This window comes from Siphateles boraxobius, unplaced genomic scaffold, assembly GCF_051911475.1.
Source record: "Siphateles boraxobius isolate OS27281-9 unplaced genomic scaffold, OSU_SipBor_1 1, whole genome shotgun sequence".
Classification (NCBI taxonomy): Eukaryota; Metazoa; Chordata; class Actinopteri; order Cypriniformes; family Leuciscidae; genus Siphateles; species Siphateles boraxobius.
Window position 1 is genome coordinate 22,141,958 of NW_027508699.1, and position 20,822 is coordinate 22,162,779.

The 20,822-nt window shown below is 37.3% G+C and overlaps 1 protein-coding gene across 1 annotated transcript in view; it reads right to left on the minus strand.

The window, feature by feature from the left end:
* Positions 1-13,254, minus strand: part of cdh6 (cadherin 6) — a 35,008-nt gene extending 21,754 nt beyond the window's left edge. Inside the window, exons 1-2 of the mRNA XM_077228768.1 lie at positions 13,124-13,254; positions 473-809 (exon numbers count right to left, since the gene is read on the minus strand). Coding sequence (XP_077084883.1) covers positions 473-685 — 213 coding nt within the window. The 5' untranslated portion in view covers positions 686-809; positions 13,124-13,254. The remainder of the gene's footprint in view (positions 1-472; positions 810-13,123) is intronic.
* Positions 13,255-20,822: the final 7,568 nt, after the last annotated feature.

A 20,822-nucleotide genomic window follows, 5' to 3' on the forward strand; every position in this document is an offset into this window, starting at 1 on the left:
ACACATGTTCTGTTTGCACATGTTCTGTTTGCAATTAAACTATTTTTTAAAGGAACTTTTTAATGGATTAACTGGTTAATCTAACAACCTTATTTAGTGTAAATCCTGAGGTGTGTCGCCAACCACCTGAGGGCCACAGTTTGAGATCTTCTGCAATAAGAAACAGTATCAAGCTGTTATACTTTATTTTAATCTTTGATCCTCTACAGCTCTGAGCTTCAGCTGAAGAGTGAGGTACCAGGGAGGTCAGATTTCACCCAGCTCCTTATCTCAAATCCAGCAGGCTCTATGTTGGAGATCACTACATATGACTTGGCCACAGTTTTGATCATTCTCTGTTTATTAGCCTCAGAAGACAGAATTAGAAGGAGTGATGAAACCAAATCTATCTCTGCAATCGACTTTACTTGGAACATTACTCCAGCATTGCTCAGACCCATTTATACTCTGAAATAGAAACATGATCTCTTACTTTGCCAATATATTGGTGTTCCGTTCCTGTGTATTCCTCTTGCAGAAAAAATTGTCTCCACATCCATCCTCTCTTTGAACGTTTGAGCAACTCTTTGTCTTGCTGTCCTTCAATTTCTTTGGTTTTCCTTCGAACCGGCCCTCTTGAAAGGGCAACTGCATTCACAGTTTTGTGTGCACATGCCCACAGAAGAAGTACAATCCAAGTCCTCATCTTTCCCGCTCTTAAGGTGTCTTACAGGGGGATAATGATCCTATCTGCCAAAGTTACAGAGCTCTGCAGTGCAGGTATCAGCCACCCTCATAGTCTTTCCTGCTGCCAGCGAGCCACACAGTACCTGTAATAAGAGATAGAAAGAAATTGAAAAACAATCAGTTATTGGGCAAAGTCTTAGAGTGTTATCCTAGGGCTGCTGGGAATGCTTCCCTTCCTAATTAAAGGCAACTTCAGCTCCTGTATCATACGACAGCCATCCCCTTATTAAAGTTATCTTTGGAACATTCTCCATAAGATACCAATTCCACTGTAAGTTTTGTGGCCGAGGCTCTGATATCTATATAATTGGCGTCCCACATTCACAAAGTATAAAAGCAGAGGCCATTCGAAGTGCTGCATCCATCACGATAAAAGGCAGAAAGGCTTTTTTCCCCACCTAGCCATTAACCCCTGACTTTTAAAATACTGCAAAGCAGGCCAATTACAAATCTGTAATCAATGAATCAATACGCATGCTCTCTAAATGCCCTGCTTTAAAGATCTAACCACTCACAGTGCTATTAATTCAGAGTTTCTTCGAAAAAACAACAACAACAACAACAACCAATGTGTGTTGGGTTTTATCAGCATGCATGGTCACAATAGCCTGCTGGCTCTGAACTGACCTGCTGGAATGACAGTCTGATAGACAAAAGCTTCCTGCCACCACATAATAATCAGCAATCAGCACGTTTCCTGTTTCCACATCAATCTGAGGCTTTGTCTGCGACTGAACGCCTGCCCTCGCTCCCTCTCGCACTTTATCAAGCAGATTGCAAATGTGATTGCGCAAAGTGGTGAAGGGGAGACGTGGGCCTCTCAATGAATCGCATTTAAGTACCTCTGCTTTTTTGATTTACAATATTGCTTGCGACATTGGCGCACCTCTCTCCATCAGTGTAAAAATGCATCAGGTCAACATCACCCTTCATCCAGCAAGAGCGACGATCGTGGGCCAGCGATTCAGATGGAAATGCACAATTGCGATGCTGAATTGACTTTCATAGTTCCGTGTATGACTTAAATGGTGCATCTATTCCCCTAATAGCATTTTCCATTAGCTCCATTATGTTCTGCTTTATGAATTGGCCTAATTGAATTAGGTAACAATAGATAGCACAGGTTATTGATTTACTGTCAAAGTCAATGAGCTAGACATTATTATGGGGGCTCTACGTATGTATAAACATACTGTATGTGTGTGCATGATTCCCTGTATGTATTTCGGTACAAACAGGGAAGCAAAATGGGAGATGTGGGCCCTGTTATGTCCAACAATTGTAGTTTACGGATGCTGCTCTTTAATGAATTTCAGCCACCCAAAACTCCTGGGCAAAGAGAACGGGCTCCTGGAGCACATTAGTCAAACTCAGGCAGCCATTTTGCTCAGCTCTGTGACCTGGCAAATCCCTTGACACAGTCCTGCCGGGGGAACTCAGCTGGATCTAAAGCGGTTTTGTTACATGGTGTGTCAGACTGAACAGACACAGTTTCCAGCACAAAATGTCTGCTCATTCATTTACAAGTCCATCCTGCTGGGAGGGAGATGGATAGTGAAGGATAAAAATTCCCCTGCTGTCTTTAAATATAAGCACAAACCTAAGACAACTCAATGGGACAATGGTTTTACATAGTGTCTCACACAGCACTTCATTTTACAGCCTCACCAATGTGTCATTTGATACATGCTGATCCACATCACTACAGACTCTTTATATCAGTCTTATACTGTGAAAGTCATGATTGAGTCCCCCAAAAAAATAATACACACAAAACTGAAAAGAATCTGTCATCATCTACAGTATTGACCCTAATGTTGTTCCAAACCAAGGTCATTATCGTAAACTAAAAAAAGAAGACAAAAACTAAATAAAATAAAAATTGTTAACTGAAAAAATAAAATTACATTACTGGGAAAACGTAATAAAATATATTTTCATGACTCTTAACCTAACTAAAATAAAATTGCTAATGTCTAAATAATATAATATAAATATATATATATATTTATTTTTAGTGGCATATCCTTAAACCCACCATTGCCATTATGTAAAAGTGTCAGAGGGTGATAATACATATGGCTATTAACCTCATCCTGTATTCAATTTTTATTTATTTAAATGTAATAAGACCTTTGCTTAATTTGATTGCATAAAATGAAAAAGGGGTAAACACGTTAGTGTTTTATGTTTTTAATGGATTTAGCAAACTTTATGTTGGTTGCACCTGGTTATTTTATTATTATTATTATTATTACATGACAATGAAAGCCCAAATAAAATTATTATTATTTTGGTTAACTATCAATTAACTTAAAGCTGTAGTGTGTATTTTTTGTGTGCCTAGCATCACTAAATCGAACTGAAAAATGAATAACAGTTTATCCAAACACTACCCCTGTCAGCGATTGGTCGCAAACCAAATAGTCCCGCCCCAAACTCACGCCATTGGTTAAGCCAATGTTGCAGTGTCAAACTGGTGTGGAATCTCAAACAACCAGATGCTACCAGTTCAACTTCACACTTTCCTGAGAAATCAACCCACATGGAATAAATTACACACATCACCTTTAAACTGACTTTTTCATGTTTCAATTTTTCATGTTTCAATTAATGCAACGATAAAGTAATTAACTCTAGGGGTGCCTGCCATAAACTGCGCCACGGTTGTCTGCTATCCAAAACACAGACAAAACAAATTAACCTCAATGGCACCTCACTCGCATCTGCCTAAACGTTATCTGCTTTTGTTTTCAGATCAGGCAATTTACCATGCAGTCTAACCTTGAGACATCACATGTCCTATTTTTATTCTATCTTTTTTTATTTTATATTTTTCTTTCAAAGACACAGTACCCTCAGAGGCCCTTTGGGAATGCGAACGAAGTGGGGGCTGACAGGTGAGGGAGGAAGAGGAAGACCGGCGACACCTGTGGAGGACGCGGGGAGTCGGTCAGGCGGCAGGAAGTGCCAGAGAGAAAGAGAGAGAGGCGGGGCCCGAGCGTGGCCCTCACTGAAAGCTCTGCTACGCTGAAGACAGCCACAGCAGCCCTGATAAGTCCCACAGGGGCAATTAGGAGTGAGAGAAGGAGAATGTCAGCCACGGGCAGTGAGAAGGGAGGCGACAGGTAACAATTCTTGCTGCAGGAACACAGACCAGCAGAGCAGAGAGAAACAGACCTAGCTAATGCCACACACTGTCTCCAGGCTCTCTATTAAAATGACCACCAGCCATTAACTAGAAAGACTAGACGCCACGGTTTTTAAATAGGTCATTCTTGTTTGCATAGTCAAGGTACATGATATAGCGTCTCATGATAGCGATAGCATAAAAGTTTGATTTCTCTGAGCTGTGAAAATTTATTTTATTTAAAAAAAAAAAAATTTGGCCTCTGCAAAGAAATTCTCACGTAGCTTCTGGCTACATCACATCTTAGTGAAAACACTAAGAGAAAACTCTCCAGCTAGTACTCATCTCTCTCTCTCGAGCAAATGGTAGGAGACATGTGCCATGTTTGATTGTGGTTCTCTTTCTACCACTGAGCAACAGTGCACGAGAGGCAAAGTCGAGATCAGGTGAACACAAATGCAGTCAGGGTGGCACACTTAAACAGATTCGAGCTCCTCTTCGGTCCACTCGGTGCACTTGCCTGCCAAGCAGCGTATCCGTGTCATTCCCCAGGGCATAGCGGGTAATCAATATATATTGATTTGTCTGTTTGGGGGGGGGGGGGGGGGGGGGGGGGGGTGCTGTCTAGACAGCAGGGTTTTCAAATGCTAAGGTATCACTTATCCTGCAACACTCTAGCTCAGCTGTAAGTGATGATTGATTTATTCATTTTAGACATATGTTTTTTTTTCCCCATATCTGACCTACCCAACATTTTCCAGGGCTATTTATACACACCATTTGAGGTTTACATGCAATAACACGTTTACCTGATGGCAAAAATGCTAAGAAGTGAAATAAATCAGTGACGGTAAGCAGATAAATATATACTGTGCTGTTTTTGCAGCTGACACAACCAAAGGGACTATAGTATCATATAACAACACACAATCAACTGATATACTGATTTTATAATGTTAAGTATCCAATGACCGATATTCCGAACTAAATTTGAAATAGCCTATTGTATTTCTGCTATTTGACGCAAATTAACTAAAAGTACAACATAGACATTATCATTTTTATTATAATTATTATCATGATCAAAATATAATTCAGACAATTTTGCAGTTAATTATAACAATAATATTATATAAATTATTATTATGATCACTTTTTTTATTTTCATTTTAATTTGCAATAATAATTATTGATATTATAATAAAAATAAAATGCACATTATTTAGCTATAACAATACAAATATAATAATGATAACAATAATTGTTATCATTATAATGAAAAAACTGAAATGTCATATTTTTGCTGTAATACTACTACTACTACTACTAAGAACAATAAATATAATATAATAATTATTATTATTAATCATCCAAATAATACATACAATTACATTACCTATTGTTGGGTGCTATTCTTTGAAGACTTGCCAAAAGAAACCCAATGCTAAAGTCCCCCTGTAGTCAACATATTGTTTTATCCCTTAAAACTATTTGATCACCAAAATTACAGTTTTAAAGTTTTTTCCTTGAAAAAACAACAACTTCATACTTACAAATAGCTTGAATGTAACTCTACACCCTTGCCTCATTTAGTATACGCAGTTCTATGAATATGCAAATTAGCCCCGCCTCCACTCACTCCAGCTCAGAGATCCGCTCGTTGACGATCACACGTTAACGTAATTGGTTATAAGGTAGTTTGTGACGTCAGGAACACCAGTGATTTCAAACCGCTCTTTTGAGACTGTCTTTAGATCACTGCAGTTTTAAAGAGAAAACACCCAGCAATGGTGTTGACTTATAAATGTGCACATGGGTTTGTCTTAAAGCATATTAAAAACAACACACACATTAAAAGCTTGATTTTCACCACCGGGGGAATTTAAAGAACCGCCTGATTAAGTTAAATAGTATGAAAAGTATGAATATCGGCCAAAACCGATTATCTCTAGTCTTCACACACATAAAAGGAGTCACTTGATATAACAGCACATTGTAACATACTCCCGGCATGTGACTAGATTGCTGGAAGTGCTTAACCAACAGGGCTACCACACCATAGACTTAATCCTCAAGTCTCGACCCTACAAGACACAAGCGTCCCCCGAGCCTCCACCATAATCTCCCTGGAAACATGTGCGCCCTAATCTGAACAGTAGGAGATAATGGATTCAAATGTTGGAGGTCTTTTTTTGCTCAATGGGATGGCCATGTGCACACCAACACAATTAGTGTCAGGGAGCGCTGCCCGTACCAGATGGGTCCTCTTAATTACGTAACGAGAGAGGCCATAATGTGATCTGGAAGCAATGTTGTGCCACTGACTTAGAATCTGCTTTTCCTGGTCGGCCATAAAGGCGGTGAAAGCGTGTGTTTTTGATGCACAAATTGCCTGGAGCAGACCGTACTGTGTGCTGAATTAAAGCAATTTAGCCAAACCTGCTAAAATCAAATCCCCATTTAGCCGCATAACACTCATTTGCTCACGAGATCGCCGCGTGATAGACTGCAGCTTGTCCTTCCTTTGTCAATTCGTGCAGACTGTTCAAATAGATAGCACAAAACACCTGTTAACCTTTGTGTCAGTGTGGCCCTGGCGTTTACAGTGGAGCTGGAAAGGTTTCCCTATAATCCCATAACAGCATTGTGGGGTGTTTGTTTAGGGTTCCCCTCATGAGGCAAAGGAGAAGCCGTGGGAACAGCAGTTTTACGGCGTATGTAACGAACTCCGCGGGAGCCTACGAGACAGAAGCCTCCCTTCAGCATTGTGATTCAGCCCTGGAATGCAGCTCCCATTTCAATGCAAATGTATCCGCGTCTGGCTGTTTTGTGCGTGCGCGTTTACAAGCGTGCTTGTTTACTTGTCACTTCCATGACTGACAAATACGCAAATCACAAACATGGTGCTAATAGAGTTTTTGCAGAGGCTGTCAAAGTCAAACAGACTCTTTCTCGGATCATAGTTTATATGTATTGTGTGTTCTACCCTGAAGGCCCTTTTACAACTTGACAAAGGCATTAACTCATCCTCAGACTCGCAACATCTTGTAAGTGTGGCACCTTTACCTTGGTAAACACAAGAGACTTGTGTTTCAGACAGACTGAGACGTGGTTGTTTAACCCCCAGACTGTGTTTCAATTTATGGCCGTGATTTTCATGAAGGTATCTAAATGGAACCGTTCCTGACAAGGTCGTAATTCATTGTGTTGTTTTATGCTTTTAACCCTTGCTTTGAGGAAGAAGTTTTAAAGACAGGATTTTTACAATCAAAGTAACAATGCTTCCATTCCAAAAGGTCACAAGAAGTCATTGCGATTGCAATCACAACATACTTTGACATTTGATTCTGCATCTTTGTTGATATAGTTCAGGCCCCACACAACAAGGAAAAAAAAATATATATATATATATATCAACAGAAATAATCAATAATGACATTTATTGACATTAACAAGCACAACAATACAACTGAAAATCTCAATTAATCTGTGACAACAAATAAATAAACCTAGATTGAGAACTGGAAAATTCTTTGAATTAAAAGCCACCACATATGCCGAAGGCAAGCAAAAAGCAAAGGTTAAAGGCTGTTGATTAAATCGACTTCTTTTCTTTTATACGTTATTTCTTTGGACCATGATTTGTCAATACTGTTACGATAAGTCTTATACAATACATTTTGTATGCTAGTATGGACAATAAACAATACATGGCTGATTAAAATGCTACAATAGTTTGTCTAGATAAGTAAAAAATAAAATAAAAATAAAATTTGTTTTATTGCTAGTTGCTGAATATGTGAATAAAAGTGAATATTTTAATATTGTATATTATAATTAATATGAAAATTGGATATACATTTTGAGAAATGCAATACATTAAATTACATTTATCAGTAATTTTAAAGGTTAACTTTAAGTGAGTGTTAAATGATGGCAAAGGTCATCTAAATGAAGAAATATGAGAAATTAGTATGCACAATTAAATATCCAATAGCAAACAATTAAAAACAAACTGATAAGCCAATATTTTTTTTGTTATGTACAATAAACAACATATACTGGATATAAAAATTCTACATAAATAAATAAATATATATATATATATATATATATATATATATATATATATTACATCATTTAAGTTAATTCATTAATATTGTGTAATACAATGAATATAAAAAAAACTGATATACAATACATTTACAGATTTGTTAAATATTACTTCAAGTGTCCAAATGTAATGTATAATAAAATAGGAGATGCACAATTAAATATCATGCACAGTTTAACAATAAATTTAAAAGTAACTGCTAAGCTCATAATTTAAGAAATAAAAATTTGCCGATAACCGATGTAGGAGATTTTACTGCCACAGACCCAGATATGATGTGAAGTGAAGACAAGGAGTCAGAAAATACAATCTTCAAAAGAAGAGTTTGCAGTTTCATCAGCAGAAGTCAGCTTCAACACTCAGCAGGACCTTAGGCATATAGTTGTCTTGTACAGCTATTATGAATCTTGGCTAATTTGGTTCTATCATCAAATGAATTAATTTGCAAAGCAAATACATATTTATTCTCTGGAAGCCAGGCTAAATGAGCAAGCACTGTTAATGTATTATTGAAATGGATCAGACCCTCAGTCACCTCTCTGCTACCAAATACAGATATTGCCTGTAACATAAATACCAGGATATACACAAGTTATTATTATTATTATTATTATTATTATTATTTTAGAAAACTATGATTTCAAATTCATTATAGAATACAAGAAAAGGAATTTTAAATCCACTCCTTTCACTGATTAGGGACAAAGATATTTTAGTTTATTCTTCCAATAACAGACTGTACCTCATTTGCGACTAAATACATCAGCCATACAGTAATCTGTATGTAGCTTGTATTTCTTGCTCTTTGCTCTTGAGGCCTGTGCCCTTTCTGTGACCACACTCTGACTGTGTCGTCTTCCAGTTAATAACTATTTGCTTTTGGGCCATGCTGCTTGTATGACAGCTTGTTTTTCCAAGGGTAAATATATCAGTATTGCAGCTTCGGTGTGAGATGTCACCGGCAGAATATATCCAGGCTAGATTTTCTGACCAATCTAGGTTTGAGAAAACTGTGATTCCTCAACAGAATGGACAATTTTCGGTGCTGGTGTAATTCATTTCACACACGTCCAGGGCAGGTTTGAAAATTGGAGAGCTGTAATACATTCTGCCTCATTTTGGACTGACTCGCACGTAATAAGAGAAAGCAATCAATTGAAAGAACCATGACAACTGAGAAGAACATTAATGACATTAGGCCTATTATTGTGCCTGAAAGTGGACTACATGATTGGATGCTGCCTGCACAGATAGCCCATTTTTGACAACTCAGCTCTAGTGAGTAATTAGATGCCGCCACATTTTGTGGACACAGTTTCAATTTCCAAAGGGAGGAAGCTTCTCAGTTATGCAAATCTAGACTGTGTTACAAGCTATGGTGAAGGATATATATTGCTACACAGTGAGCGCCTAGGAGTTCAATGGGCTGTATTTCAAACACCAGCCACCAGATGATATGCCACACGCAAATTTCCATGCACATGGGACTTGTTCCCTCCCAGTGTAAAATGGTGGACATATGGAGACAGTTAGAGATGTCTTGTACATGACTATAAAAAATCGATATGGCAGACTCATGTTTCTCTGCATACATGGGTGGAGAACTCGGCTTCGACATGTACCAGCCAGAGCAGATCACATCAGCAGAGACAGCCGAGCTGAGCAAGTCACTGTGAACATGAATCAAGTCACTTCAAACACGAATAAAAAACTTTGAGGAGGATTTACGATTAAAGGATCTCCAGACTCGCAAAATCAAATTTGTGCTGAACTACTAATAACGCTTTATTAAAGCAACCATCTCGAAATTTTAACGTCGATGATTGAAGGATACATAAGCACCGCAAACATTTCATTCAAAAATTGCCCCACCCTTCTGATTAACCGCACACACACTAAGAAGATTCAGAATTGAAGTTGAGCTAATTCACCAGGGTCACTGTGATTAAGATGTGGAGAGTCACAGGTCACATTCAGAGCAGTCATGCACTGACCGAATAAATCATCTTACACAAACGCAGCCATGGCAGGACCGCCAGCATGGTGTCTATGTTATCTGCATTCTTATTTCACACTGCACTCAGCACAAAGAAAGCAAGCGATCCTTATTCTTAAGCACCAGCATGAATGGCAGAAATATTCATTGTGCATAGCGAATTCTGTTTTAAGTTTGTTTTTCATCATCAATGCTATTTTTTCCCCCCAAATTCCCCTCCAACTCGCACTGTGATCTGCCCTGTCATCTTACACACTGACTGATGTGTTGAGTATCTATGGAGGACGTCCAGAGCTTTCATATCCCAATTTTCTATAGGGATATGTATTTGAAAGATGCAAACTTATTATAATAGACAAATATTTTGAAAAAATATTTTCCTTTGCGAGCCCATTTAAAGATTTACTTGAGACGCAGTTCCAGTCGCCCGGCCCTCCGTTCCCATCCGTTTAAATTAGCAAACAACAAGAACAACAAGCCAGGAAACTGAAAACAGATAGCGGATGTTGAATTGGTAAAGAAAATCAATCGCCTCGTATTGGGCTAAAGCGGTTGTAGATAAACACTGTTCTATTGATTTTGGAAGTGTTCTACACATCAGAACAGAAAATTACTCATATCTGGGAAAAATAGGCTTAAACTCCAGTCATGCTTTTCTTGAGAATAGTTTTTTTTTTAAAGAATAATTTTTGGAGGTATTTATGTGGTATTCCATTATTGAGGTAAAAGCATGATAGAGGTTCATAAATCACTCTTGAGTGAAATTAATCATGTGCATGTGCTAATCAATGTTATCCTGCTTCATCTCCTGCGAGCAAACACAGCTTTTACTGGGCCATTGTGATGTCAGGTGACAGATAGCTCTGATCTAATTATCATACAGAGACTACTGAAACATTTGCATACAGGCTTCCTCACAACCTGAGAACGCAAAACTCTCAAACTATTAAGACTGTCAAAGTGTGAAACTTTTGATCAAAAAAGAAATTCTATTGTTTGTTAGAACATCATATTTTAAAATCTGTTTGTTTGAAAGTAGCATGACAACTATGACAATTGCCAATAAAATGCTTTTATTGTTTTGTTTTTAAATAAATAAATAAAAACCTCTCAGACAGACTCAGATTTAATTAAAAAGGCTATGATAAAAACAACAACTAATATGCACTTGATTCTCCATCCAGTTGTAATGTGGCAAAGGTCAAAGGTCATATGGCCTTACTATCTATCTATGTACAATTTAGCAATCTATATCTGAACCCAAACAGAATTGCAAGCATTTTCTAACCCTTTGATTATTAGGTGACATATTTCTAAATATGATAACATTCAAATGATATGTTTGTATTTTAAAAAGCTGTTGTATGTTGCAGGCTTCCATTATCTATTAAAAAGACACGTTTAACATTGGAAAAAAAAAAAAAAAAATAGGAGAACTGAAACATGCATATCGTTGCATCCAGTATGTTATTAACTAACATCAACTTGAATAAACCCATCTACCAGTTTCCTTATTATATCATATCTTAGAGGTCTGCTGTTTGTTACAAGCATAAAATCCAACCAAAGTACGAGTAGAACACATTAGAAGCAACCATATCTTCTGAAGACAACAGTTGTTCAACCATTTTATTCCAGTCTAAGATTTCTTTTTACAGAGTGTCAAATCCAGCAATTTAGTGGATTAAAAATTGCACTGCCACATTGACTGGAAAGTACAAATATTAATATATTTTTGTACACTTACAACAAAATATTAGCATTGGCAAAAAACAAACAAACTCTGAAACATTTTAGACATTTTTGCAACTACTGTGGTTCTTCTTCAGAATAACATCTGAATAGTCCTGGAATTTATGAATAATTTACATAATATAGAACAACTTTAATCAATCCACCCAAAAAACTACAGGTGCCTGACATAAAAGGCCTTGAACAGTGCTACAGTCTCCCAAACCTTTTGATCATTGAATTCCCATGACTTCTCCATTACTTTTTCAGTCATTCATAATTAGCCTACTGGATGATAATTTTAAAATAATTTTATAGAGATTGTAGGCTACTCGCAAATAGTAATATCTAGCTAGTATATATATATATATATATATATATATATATATATATAGAGAGAGAGAGAGAAAGAGAGAGAGAGAGAGAGAGAGAGAGAGAGAGAGAGAGAGAGAGAGAGAGAGAGAGAGAGAGAGAGAGAGAGAGACTTTTTCAGATCTGGTAATCACAATTTTCAAATTAAATATTTGTTAATAACTCAGTTTTAACAGGCCTGGCATTGAAATAATAAATACAATAAAGTGTTTGGTGTTATCACCTCTGAAAAAAGGCGTTGAAACGAAAATAACCAATAACATTACTTTCTGCCGCCACACAACAGTGGACATTGAATAAACTGTACAAAATGTCAACCCACTAAAACTGAAAAATTAAGTTTAATAGCTAAATTGTTAAGTAAAACAATCAGGTCACAACATTCAGTGATACATTCATTGCACCTTTCACCACTTTGAAATTTATAAGTTTGTTAAGCAAATCGAGTTGAAACCATTAAAAATAATTTATGATAAAGTTATTATTTTAGGCAAGTTAAAATGACAGATGGAAACGAAGATGACAACATTTTTACAGTAGGTTGTAGCTTATAGACAACTACAATAGTCCGAACTTTCCTCAAGAAATCATATTAACATTTTGCATTAGAATATGAAGTTACTAATTTAAATAAAACAAGAGTAGCCTAAATGAACAGCAGTTCCAAGAGGGTCCTAGCAAATAGATATTCGGGACCGGACAACACTATCGCGTGCAGTATTATATCTGGGCGTGTAAACAAAAACAGGAAATTGGAAATAAAATGAACAGGAAATAATATTCTACAAATGTTTGGATGCTATGATACATATCACGCTGTGATACAAATCACTTATTATGTAGCTTAGTAGTAGCTTAGTTTGCAACAAAAAAAAAGTATCCCGGCAAATTTTGACAGCCATCATTATCATCCACGCTCATCCATGAAAGTCAGTCTACGGCATAAGCATAGGTCTAACTGTTGAGGTCACACTGCGCGTGCATGTTAAATTCAGAGCCGTTACATTAAACGCAAAATGAGGTAAGTAGGCTACAGTTAATTCCCTCCACTCACCTCAGGGCTGAGGAGTCGACAGCAGTTGGTTTCGTGGTGTATCCTCTGAGCGCTGTGAAGACACTATGTGGACTCAGGACTCTGTGTGCCTGTGTCTCCCTCTGCCCTCCACTGTGCGGAGCATCTCTCTCTCTCTCTCTCTCTCTCTCTCTCTCTCTCTCTCTCTCTCGTGCGGTCTAAGCGACAGACCCGCTGATTGGCTGTCACATAGAGCGGTGACTGAGAGGGATCATGAACATTAAGGGATGCGAAAGTAGTTTGAAAATTAAGCCTACGTTATTTGATATCGTCGCGTCTGTTTGGAGATTTGGGTCACTATCTACTATTACCTCTACTTTTATTCAGTTTATCATTAATCATTTTTTTATTTTTATTTTTTTGGCCGTAGAGGAAAGATGATTTATATTTATGAAATAAATTATGAAAGTTCATTGTTTACCTGGCTTTTAAATAGATATTTCTCAAAAACTAAAATAAAAAATAAACATAAAAAAAAATTAAATCCTGTCATTTACTCCTCATATTCATGTTTTTTTAAAACTGACTTATTTTCTGAAGAGCTCAAAAAGAGAATATTAGGGACTGGCAGCCTTAGTCATCATTCACTTTCATTCTTTTTTTTTTTTCTCGCTCTCTATAGGCTATAATGAAAGTGAATGGGGACTGAGGCTGTCATTCTTACATCTCCTTTTGTGTCCCACTGAACAAAGACAGTCATATGGGTTTGGAACAACATGAGGGTGAGTACAGGACACATTTTTTTTTCTGACTGAACTATCCCTTTAAGTCTTCAGAAACATGTTGTGTGAGATGGAGAACAAGCTGTTTAGTTCATCTTTCAAAGACTCTGACTTGGTGTCATAAATCTGTTGACCCCGTGAAGCAGTTGTGGGCATGAAGCCTACCATTTTACAGTTTGACCATCTATATATTTTTTCTGCTGAGAATCAAAACCCCCACAAGACCCCAGCTGACTTCTTTTGCACTATGATGTTTTAGCACTTTTCTGACTAGTGATAAAAGAATTACTGATGTATGATCTCTATAGAAGCTGTACAGTTAGTCTCCTCAATAAAGAAAATGCATCAGGATTCTTTTATTTACATCTGACTATTATGTTATGTTCTTGGCCTTCTTACATTTAACTGAGCTCTAAATGAAAGTTTGTGAGAAGCATCTAGTCCAGTCAGTCATAAGAATATATAAGCAGCTGCTCATCTCACTTCACTAACAATTGTTCTCCAGCATCCTTTATTTTGTAGTATCTCTACTAAATATTAAATTATGTAGTCTCGGGTGGAAACTTGGAGTTTGAGCGCTCCATTACGGGCAGCAAGCTGAATCAGTTTACTCTACACTACCATTATTAAGTATTAGATCAGGGGTTAAACTCAAAAGACTTGGTACTGAACATTTGAAAAAACAACAAAAAAAATGGTTTACAACCATTACAACATTTGATCTAGTTATGGGCATGCATATTTATACAGTTAAGTTAGGCATGCGTGTAAAGGCTTGTTTGTTGCTGTCAACTAGACTTTTTCAAACTTGGGTCCAAGGGCCAAAAATGTATTTTAGGGCTGTCAAAGTCACACATTTTCTAATCTGATATTCAATTTCCAAAATCATCAATTATTTTACACTTCAAGAAATTATATATATGTATATATATATATATATATATATATATATATATATATATATACATATACATATGATGTACATCCAACGCTTTTTTTGCTAAAAAACATTTTGTCTTCATAATATCACACTTCATTTTTTTTCACAAAGCATAAATGAGTCATGAAATAAAGCTCCCTTTCTTTTACAGAGAGGAGTCCCAGTTGCATGGGAACTGTCATGAAATATGAAACTAGAGATCAATTGCTTCTAAGAATAATAAATAAATAGGTGTTTAATAAGCCTACTATAAACCATGTTGTACAATTTGTGTCTACAATGTAACAAAATATATTTTTCAAAGTTGTAAATAAAACAAAGATTATTGGAGCATGTTTAAGTCTTTCTAATTCAATTGTTTGTCTTCAGAAGTTACTTGCCGTTTACTTGCAATTATTTGCGAAATTTAGCCATTTCTGAGTGATTTTTAAAAAGTTAAAGGGATAGTTCACCCAAAAATGAAAATTCTGTCAGTAATTACTCACCCTCATGTTGTTCCAACCCCGTAAGACCTTTGTTCATCTTCGGAACACGAATTAAGATATTTTTGATGAAATCTGAGAGCTTGATCACTCCTCCATAGGCTTCTTCAGGGATTGAACTTGCAGGCCCTGAAAAGTTATTAAAGACATTGTCAAAATAGTCTAAGTGACTACAGTGGCTCAATCTTAAGTTTATCAAATGACGAGAATACTTTTTGTGCGCAAAAAACCCCAAAATAACGACTTTATTTCAACTATTAATTTCCTTCTCTGTGGGCCTCAAGTCAGTTCACTAGTTTAACAGCGTACGCTTCTGTTGTTGTACGTCACATGCATCACCCACATGACCAGCGTCAGCCAATAGTGATCCTATGTGTGACGTAGCTCTATGGAATCACACTATGTTAACTGACTAGAGGACCATAAGGAAATGAATAGTTGAAATAAAGTCGTTATTTTGTTTGTTTTTGCGCACAAAAAATATTCTCGTCGCTTGATAAACTTAATATTGAGCCAATGTAGTCACTTGGACTATTTTAACGATGTCTTTAATAACTTTTCGGGGCTGGCAAGTTCAATCCCTGAAGAAGCCTATGGAGGAGTGATCCAGCTCTCAGATTTCATCAAAAATGTCTTAATCCGTGTTCCGAAGATGAACGAAGGTCTTACGGGGTTGGAACAACATGAGGGTGAGTAAATACTAACAGAATTTTCATTTTTGGGTGAACTATCCCTTTAATATTGCACTATTTTTTCCCCAGTGTAACACTGATCAGAGGTATAGGCCGGCTTAAGAACCCTGAAAGACAATAACGTTAAACATAATGCAGAAAGTAAAAACTGATTAAAGGGCTGTTTTTAAAGATAAACTAACACTTGAAGGGACATAAAAAAGGTCAGATTCAGTCCAATGGACTGGCAGTTTCAGACCCTTGGATTAGATAGAACTTGTGAATTGACATACTTTGATAACGTAAATAGCTAGCTATGCGTCAAAAGTCAAGCCCTAAAGTCAAAAACCACATACCATGTACAGTCATCAGTCAGACACCCCATGAAACCTGGTCACACTTTAACAAAGTCAGCCCCCTTCCTGTTGACTCCAAAACCTCCTAAGCACAATGGGAATTCCTCTAGGCCTGATGATGCCTCATTAGCGGATCTGTTGATGGCACAGAATAAAGTTATTGTTTAAGCAGATTTATGACTCAGCATTTAGAAACAGACTTGAATGATGTGAATCTTTTTTTATTGCTTTGCTCACAAGACCCTGAGACATTTCACAACATCAGAAGACATTCTAAAAATTGACTTGAAAACTTGAAAAAAGAATGACCAAAACAGCACCAAAAATTTGAGTTACCAGGAATGTGACAAGTGCGCTTACAGGCATGATGCTTGACTCTGGAAATGGCATGCGTTTACACACACCAGCTGAATTCTAACTGATGAAATCCTGACATGACCTAAATGTATTCTTTGACATGGCTGATGCACATTCCACTTGACTGCTGACAAAGCAGAAAGTCTTGCTCAAGTCAGTGTGAATAAATCTATAAATGCTTGTGTGTGTATGAAAATGGAAAAAAATGGGAAAAAGTGCATATATTCAGTCATACACTTAATACTGTGCCATACACTTAATATCCATAAAAATGTTTGTCATGTATAAAAAGACTACTAATAATACAAAATCTTTGAATCCAATAAACCGGCCTAATACTGAAAATTCTCAATCTTGTTGTCTCCAGTCTCATGCTAAAAGAGATTACGGCTGTAATGTGAAGATGAGTATAAATGCGTTGACAGAGGACGGATGGATAGCACATGCCCTATGTAAACAGCCAATCACTCAGCAGATGTTTATGTTTATGTTGCATTAAGTGTTATCTAATCTAGCATGGCTACAAACCACACTCCATCACTCATTAACTATGAAAATTTCATGTTGGGATTGTAAAGAAGCTGAGATTCATACAAACAATAGAAATATATATATATATATATATATATATATATATATAACCAATCTACATGGGTAAAAAAAAAGTCTGTTGTTTCATTTTCTAATCCAGGTCTGCCAATATGAATATTTTAAAGGATTTCACTGAGGCTTAGGACAGCAAACGATAATCCGCTTTAAATCAGTAACAGCATATTGGCTCAGGCTTATACCTTATACCACCCAAGACAGAGTCAAGGAGCAATGGGTGCAATGTTAAATAATAAGCAGCCCAGATATGTCATGCAATGCCGTCAACATTTCAAAGTGGGGTAGTGGGGTGGGGTGGGGTGGGGGGGGGGGGGGGGGGGGGCACAGAGCAAGCATCGTTTTGTATAAGATACATAATTATGGTGATGACTTCTTGTCACATCCGAGACTTCGTATTTCCATGTTTCCGATTGCAAATGTCTGAATTTCTTTTAATGAATGTAGAAACTTCAAGGGCATCTTATTTGCATGTCCTGTAAGGCTGGTGTGTTAAAGAGAGGAGCTGTAAAGTTTCTATTCCCTGAGGATCCAAATGTGAGTCATTTGAGGCCTAAGAAAGTAGTCCCGAGTGCTCTTGCTGAGCATGGCAAATCGCAGGGGTTGACCCGTCTCCACCACTGGAATGTGATTTCCACCCTCAGCAAGAGAGCAGATCCCAAAGACCCAGGGCAACATCACTACAGCAGGGGGGAAAAATGTATTAGACGTGCTTCTCAATAGACTTTGTCATGTTGCATTTATAGGGCAACTCTCATGGGGAAACAAGAGTGAAAGAGACAAACACTGGCCTAAACAGTTCAAGAAGGACATACGTGTGTGTGTGTGTGTGTGTGTGTGTGTGTGTGTGTGTGTGTGTGTGTGTGTGTGTGTGTGTGTGTGTGTGTGTGTGTGTGTGTGTGTGTGTGTGTGTGTGTGTGTGTTCAAATAAAAACAACCAAAAAAATATAGGGCAACTTTGCAATAACACAATTCGTTGACAATGTAAAACTAACAATGAACAATATTGTTACAGCATTACAACTTAATGTTAACTTCTACATATACTAATGCATTTTTAACATTATAAGATATATAAAATAACTTAAGTGCATTATAAACAAACATGAAGAAACTAAATAAATTATAAAAACAAATCTATTAAAGATATGCAATACCATACAAAAACAATGGTGTAAATGGTGTCTAGGGGATGCGGAGGCGCGCGCGCTGTTACAATCACGGTATTTTTGCCGCACGCACCTTTGGGCTCATGCGGACGCGTCGAGTTTAAACAAGGCTTTATGCTTTAACCAGCTCAGCCACAGTAACAGCTCATATTTAGCCAGCTAAACTTTTACTACCCTGTTAGAAAAAAATATATAGTTGCATAAAGTTTCATGTGGTTCTTCTCCCTCGCTGTATTATGGGTTTGCTATGTGGGGGGAAATGTGCTGGTTACATTTGTGAGACAATCAGCTGATTACTATTATTATATTATATATTAAGACCCTTGATCCTCATCTGACTATGGCTTTGTAAACTTTGTCCATGATGTGGTTTATAATGGATTGTGGTACAGAAACAGTGACAATGTTACACACTCTTGGCTTACTCTGGCTATTCTCTGCTGTCTCAGACGACGATATGTTTGTCCCATGTTAGACACCGTAGCTACTTCGAAAGGGAGGGGTGAGCAGTGGGCTGAGCCCTTAGTGCAACTCGCAACCGAATCGCTAGATGTCGCTAAAAATCACACACTGCACCTTTAACTCTTTCCCTGCCATTGAAAGAAATGTCATGCTCTCTGTGTTTTCGCTGTTATACGATAGTAAGGGGCGCTATTACACATCTTCTGAAATAGTACTGAATCTCCTGATCAAAACACAGTCGAAGAATAAGCAGAAACATGTGATATGTAAGCAGATGCATATGCAAAATAAGCCGATCATCAATATAAATCAAAACTGCCTATATTGTTCCTGAATGAAATGTCAAGCTTTGGGGGTGTTGATGGACTCAATCTACCCCATGTAGTTTTTTGACCATCCTATATAGATGTAGTCTTTGACAAAAAAAAAAGAAAAAAAAAAGAAACCCTGTTTCTCAACTTTTTGCTCAAAATGTTGTTGTTGTTGTTTTTTAATTAAATTTACCCACATTCAAGTGTTGATAAAAAAGGAATACATGAAGCTAGAATCAAACAGTTTTTTTTTCGTTCTTTCTTTTGATATATATTCAGATATTGAATATATATCAATATATATCAATATATTCAGATATTGAATATATATCAAGAACACGAGCACCACGACCTGGCGCTCGTGTTCTTGATGTCGCTGCACAGATTCCCGAGATCCTGAATGGTGACGAGCGCGTCGGAGCTGTGGTACTACATGCGGGGACGAACGACATCAGGCTGCGGCAGACGGAGGTTCTGAAGAAGGACTACAGAAGCCTGATCGAGACGGTTCGCAGCACATCGCCTGAAGCAACGATCATCGTGTCTGGACCGCTTCCCACGTACCGACTAGGACAAGAAAGGTTCAGTAGATTATTTGCTCTAAATGAATGGTTAATGTCATGGTGTAATGAACAGAAACTGCTCTTTGTAAATAATTGGAATCTGTTCTGGGAGCGACCTAGGCTCTACCGTGCTGATGGCCTGCACCCCAGCAGAATCGGAGCGGCTGTTCTGTCGGACAACATCTCCAAGACGTTACACACCATATGACTAGTAAGTCAAAGTCCAAATCACAGTCTTTGCTGTCCCAACTTAATTGATATAAGTAGTGTAGAACATTATATAGAAACTGTGTCTATTCCTCGCTTAGTGAGGCCAAACAATAAATCTAGTGTAGGATCTAGCAAAAATCTTATTGTAATTAAACCAGAAAATCTAAATATCAGTGAACAAAAACAATTTCTAAAGCTAGGTCTTCTAAACATTAGATCGCTCACACCTAAGGCGGTCATTGTAAATGAAATGGTCACAGATAATAGTTTCGATGTACTTTGCCTTACTGAAACCTGGCTTAAACCAAATGATTATTTCGGTCTAAATGAGTCTACTCCACCAGGATACTGTTATAAGCATGAGCCCCGTCTGATCGGTCGTGGCGGCGGTGTTGCAACAATCTATAGAGATATTCTTAATGTTACTCAGAAAACAGGTCACAGGTTTAATTCGTTTGAAGTACTTGTGCTAAATGTTACGCTAGATGCAAGAAACAAATCCATATTATCTCTAGCCTTGGCTACCCTATATAGACCTCCAGGGCCCTATGCTGATTTCCTAAAAGAGTTTGCATACTTTCTCTCAGATCTATTGGTCAATGTCGATAAAGCAATAATTGTTGGAGACTTTAACATACACGTAGATAATACAAATGATGCGTTAGGGACTGCGTTTACAGATTTATTAAACTCCTTTGGGGTCACGCAAAACGTCAGTGGTCCCACTCATCGTCTAAATCATACACTAGATTTAATTATATCATATGGAACCAATCCAACTGATATAAATATTATACCACAAAGTGATGATCTCACTGATCATTACATGGTA